The sequence below is a fragment of the Aphanomyces astaci genome (genome assembly GCF_000520075.1).
Source record: "Aphanomyces astaci strain APO3 unplaced genomic scaffold supercont1.106, whole genome shotgun sequence".
Lineage (NCBI taxonomy): Eukaryota > Oomycota > Saprolegniomycetes > Saprolegniales > Verrucalvaceae > Aphanomyces > Aphanomyces astaci.
Window position 1 is genome coordinate 124,807 of NW_009798369.1, and position 5,055 is coordinate 129,861.

At 46.4% G+C, this 5,055-nt stretch overlaps 2 protein-coding genes across 2 annotated transcripts in view; one reads left to right on the forward strand and one right to left on the reverse strand.

Annotated features, from left to right (window-relative positions):
• The window catches only part of H257_17427 (hypothetical protein), a 2,942-nt gene extending 2,222 nt beyond the window's left edge, over window positions 1–720 (forward strand). Inside the window, exon 2 of the mRNA XM_009846227.1 lies at window positions 45–720. Within this exon, the coding sequence (XP_009844529.1) occupies window positions 45–584 (540 nt within the window). The 3' untranslated portion in view covers window positions 585–720. The remainder of the gene's footprint in view (window positions 1–44) is intronic.
• A 2,452-nt stretch (window positions 721–3,172) lies between these two features.
• H257_17428 (hypothetical protein) lies at window positions 3,173–3,844 on the reverse strand (the record flags this gene model as incomplete). Its single annotated transcript, XM_009846228.1, has 3 exons — window positions 3,173–3,465; window positions 3,526–3,562; window positions 3,623–3,844. 3 exons carry the CDS (start codon window positions 3,842–3,844, stop codon window positions 3,173–3,175), a joined length of 552 nt encoding a protein of 183 aa, XP_009844530.1.
• Window positions 3,845–5,055: the final 1,211 nt, after the last annotated feature.

Sequence of the window (5,055 nt, forward strand, 5' to 3'; positions counted from 1 at the left end):
AACCTACCGGCACGACCCCTTGCCCTACCAACATCACCCCCAAGCCCACTGGTACCACTCCATGTCCTACCAACATCACCCCCAAGCCTACGACCGCTGTCACCCCTACCACCACCAAGGCTACGCCTACGCCTACGACCACCAAGCCCAGCGTGTGCGATAAGCCTGTGGACGGCGTGGATTACTACGGCAACGATATCAAGTCCACCCAACGGTCCAACAGCGACGACTGCTGCGACGACTGTGCCAAGACCCCTGGCTGCGTTGTGTACGTGTGGACCCCTTGGAACGACGGCACGTGCTTCTTGAAGTGGAAGGCTGGCAAGTCTGCTCCTTACTGGGGCGCTAAGGCCGCCAAGGTCACCAAGTCTGTTGGTTCGTGCCAAGCTGCCCAAGCCAACGTGGACTACTACGGCAACGACATCGCCCGTATTTCTGCCGACAAGGACGACTGCTGCGCGTTGTGCTTGACAGCTGACAACTGCAAGGGTTACTCGCACTACCAAGGTCATTGCTACCTCAAGGGCGAACTCGGCTACGCTTCTGCCAAGGCAGGCGTTACTTCGGGTGTCCGCAACGTCTAAGTGCTCTCGGACCTACTAGCATACTTTGTTTAAAGTTGCGTAGAGTGTATTGTGCTTTTGATGTGCTCAGTAAATGCCTGTTTTTTTCGTTTACTTCACAACCAACCTGGACATTCCTTCTCAGTGTATTGACGACTATACTTCGTACGGGAGATACATGAACTCTAGAAAACGAAACCACATGAACCAGTTAGGCTGCACAAATGCAAACGGCCCTTTAGATGCTACTGCAATGTAAATCAAATGAACATGAACCAGAGGTGGAATTGGCAATTTTGTGTGCAGAACGCTTTGCGAATTCCATGAATAATTCTGAATTTGGAAGTGTTAATACTTCGAAGTAAGAGTAGTAACGAATAGTATCTTTAAGTTGTAATCTTGATTTTTATTTTTCATGTGCCTGTCTCTTTTTGGACAGGTCACCTTGCGAATTCAAAATTGTCCAATTTGGCTAATCAAATGCCGTGAAATCACAAAAATCGCTGCGTAGATTCATCACGCCCTGTCGCGATATATTCTACACTTGTGATGGCGGTTGATGCAAGGAGCATTAAAATAATTATATAGGCTGTGTATGACAGCAAGATCATGTGATGTGGTATTCAGGACTCGGTCAATTCCAACAGGTCTAGACTTCAGTCACATCACCACTTGCCTACTACCCCAATGAACGTGATCATCCCTCATTCCACCCTCCAGCCCGTGTCGGCGCCGAAAACCTCCGGTGTGATCACGTGGTTGTGCGGGCGCCACCGCTTTGGCCCACCAGAGCCGCCACGGCATTGCGATCCAACCGAGAGCACAACATATACCGTATAATGTTAGCTGTAAGGGGAGTACCACCCTGGATATAGCACAACTCTCAGGAGCATCACACAAAGCTCTACAAAGTTCAACGTCCACCCAATTTTTTCAAAATTGTAGCTCTGCTGCCAGTGTAGCCAATCGTGTGGAAGAAACGAGGTGTGATGGACTCTTATTGGATATTAAAAAGTAGCAAGTTGTCTCACCTTGCGAATCCCATTAAGAAGTCAATTTTTGATCACTTTTTCGGAGTAGTCGCCGTAGAATTGGCATACCGGGTATCTCCGCTCACAGCAGGAAGTCTTTCCACATTCTGTGAAGTGATTCTTAACAACCGAGCACAGGGCTTTCACTTCACAATCGAATTATTACAATTCAAGATGTACTTCTAAGAAAAGAATCCGCCTTTCCAAGCAAGTTAACTCTCTTTTTGAGCACCAAGCAAGTTAACTCTATTTTTGAGCACCGAAGGATAATCACTTTTTTGAACCTTGGACTATGTGTGGCTCCATGCATACAAATTGTGCGGATAGGGTATTTATTAACGTAAATGACCAATTTATGATCACTCCTGTGAGTCAATTAATCGCGGTTTTTTTTTACAAGAAAGCCTCAATAGATCATATGAGTACGTACTGCTTGAATACGATACGTTACTCACGCTAACCATGCAGAATCATCCGGACAGCGGGTAAGCTCCTTGCCCTGCCCCGCAGATTACCTAACAAAATTGTTAATTGCTCATAATGGATACATGTTTGTCAGGGAAATCACAGGTGTCGAAGACGACACAGGCCTACCGTATTCCCCATCTACCTGTACTCAAAAATTATCCTTACCCAATACTTTCACGCGCTGACGCCATGGCTATGTGCATCACAGGCACTCAGCAACTGAGACTACAGTTCTGTACTACACATATGGAAGCACATAATATTGTAGCCAATAAGACTTGAATTTGTAAAAGTCATTTTGTGATTGGCTAAAGATTGAGATTTCCATCGAAGTTCGAAGTTATTTAACCAATCATTTCCGATGAATTGGCAAATTGGAAGAAGCAAGTGTCCCTTAAAATCCGTCGCCCCCTGACGTCAGGGCTGGAAAGTTCAAAGTGGAATGGACACTATTCGCATCTCGTTAGCTGTAGTGAGCACTACGAAAGCTTTACAGTGAAACGGCTTGTGATACAATCGATGGCTTTTTACATCAAGATGCACTGCAAACACTGGATTATGCGAACGAGCGCTGGCGAGAATCGATTGCAAGCAAAATGTGGGAAGCATATATGTAGAATATGATTTTTAATAATAATATGCTAATTTGCATTTTGGCATCTCATATTAGTCCTAAAAAGGATCAAATTATCCTTGTTTTAAGTATCTCACATAAAGACTTCTCATGGGGTACTCACATACAGACTTCAAATCTAAAATATTTTGCCAAATCAACTCTTTGGTTCAGTATTATTATAAATATTTTTCCATTTTCCTGTTTTTTATAATCTTCTAGAATATTTGAAGACTACCTCTTCAAATCAGTAAACAAAGTGTAATAGTCCTAGAAACCAACCTAAAGTCCAAAAATATGATATAGTCCAGCCTAACATTAAAATATTTTATTCATCGTCATGAAAAATATGCTCAAGATTGTTCTTTGCAGCTAAAATCTTAGTCATCATTTGCATCGAGCTACACATTGCTGCTAGAGTGTCGATCTCTACGATGAGAACCATATATCGATATATAGTTTGGCGAGAAACGACTGTGAAAAGCTCGTGGAGGACCTCACGGGAGGTACTCGTAGTTGACCGCAGTTTGGTCGGCAGAGTAAACGACGTCAATGTTGTTGTCGCGCATGACTTGGGCGACACGGGCAGCAAATGTTGCGAGAGCCTTGTCGCCGTCTCCTTGCGTGTCTTGACCGATGCGTGTGCCTGCACGTAGCGTCAGCTTAAAACGCTTCTTGAAGCCTTGGAACCACGACCAGCTTGCAGTGAATGCTCGCTGCTCGATACCAGAGTCAATGGCCATCTCAAGTGCCATAACTTGAATCATGCGGGATGTCACAGGAACACCGTCTGTCCCAAAACCGTGTACTCATTAGGGATAAGGCAAGTAATCCAAAGATTTCCGCCCACATGTGCGCACGATCTCCTGGCATGGCCACGACGTTGCCTAAGGCTTCCGAGGAGCAGCTTGCCAAGTAGGTTCGGTCGATGCGGTCCATTAGTACACCTTCTTGCGTGTGGAGTCCAAGCGGCCATCTTTGTGGTGAGGGAAGAACCGTGCCAGTATTTCCGCCATGCCAACACTGTCGAAGGATTCTATCACTGCCCACTTCATCTTGTACGAGGTCAGGGTGTTACGGAACTTCTTGGGCGGCTTGGGAGGCCCAGGGGTGATGCGTGGCCGGCCTCGAGGCTTCAACCGAACCGTTTGGACCCGCGTGTTCTCCATGTCGAATGGAGTGAAGTTACGTCTCTTGATGAAAGAGCGCGATTCCTGTTTGCGCGGGCAAAAAACCTCTATACATGAATATAGTATTTATGGCCGAGAGGTTTTATGGTTTATAAGGGGTTATTTTGGTGCGAAAGTCAAACCTCTATCATATTTTGCTCTTGCTGCGTATTTGAATATTGATAAATAGAGGAACCCGGAAGGAGATAACCCCCTAGAACGACATAGGTTATACGGTACACTGCTTAACTCAATATCAATCCAACTCCCACGAAACTCACCCCGAACTACTCGCATGGACTAGGTCACATCTTAACCCACCAAACTTCATGGCTTACGTCAACTAAACATCGAGTCCCTCCAAACTGGCGCAAACATCGTTCACGTGAACCACTTTCCTAGGGTTATTATCCCTTGCTGCGCGCACAATCCATCTAAGCCTCTGCGTCCCACCAAGAACTATTTCCATAGTCCAAACTATATACCCGGCGTAACCTAGTAGTCAAGGACTATGAAAGGAGTTCATGGTGGAAGGCCGAGATTTGATTGGGCGGTCCGTGTAGCACTGCGGGAGGAAGTGTGTGTAGTTGAGGGCAAAATGCACAATGAATTAACTGAAGATCTACAAAGATCTCCTTAATCCTCATCACTATGAAATCTTCTTAATCTACTTCACTACTTCTACACTAATATGCACTTTTGTATACAATGGATGCGGGTGCGGTTGAGACATTGGGAACTTCACTAGGCTAGCGATTCTAAGCTATACTTGCCCTTGAGACACATTCCCAGGCAAGCATTAGCTAGGGTTCGTCATGAGCCAGGTACTTAGGAGCTGGGTGCGGGCAAGGTGGTGGCAAGCCGTTAACCCACCTGTCACATCGCTACAGTCCGTGCTAGAAGGAATGGACCGAGAAACATGGTGCACGTGAACGTTCTTGGTCATGGATGATGCTCTTGGCTGTCTCGCGAGGTTGCATAGATATTAGCCATGCGTTCTGGATGGTCCGAGCAGGATGGCGGGTCCGACATTGGTGGTGCATGAAGATCGGATGTAGCTCGTGTAAGGGGTCCATGACGAGTCGCATGAGCTTCATAGTCACTTCAAAAATCCGCCACGCGACCCGTCAAGGAACCCCGTCCACGACCTACTGCACTACCGCTTGCTCCGCCAATGTCGGCCCACGCCATTCGGCACCCAAACTCCTCCC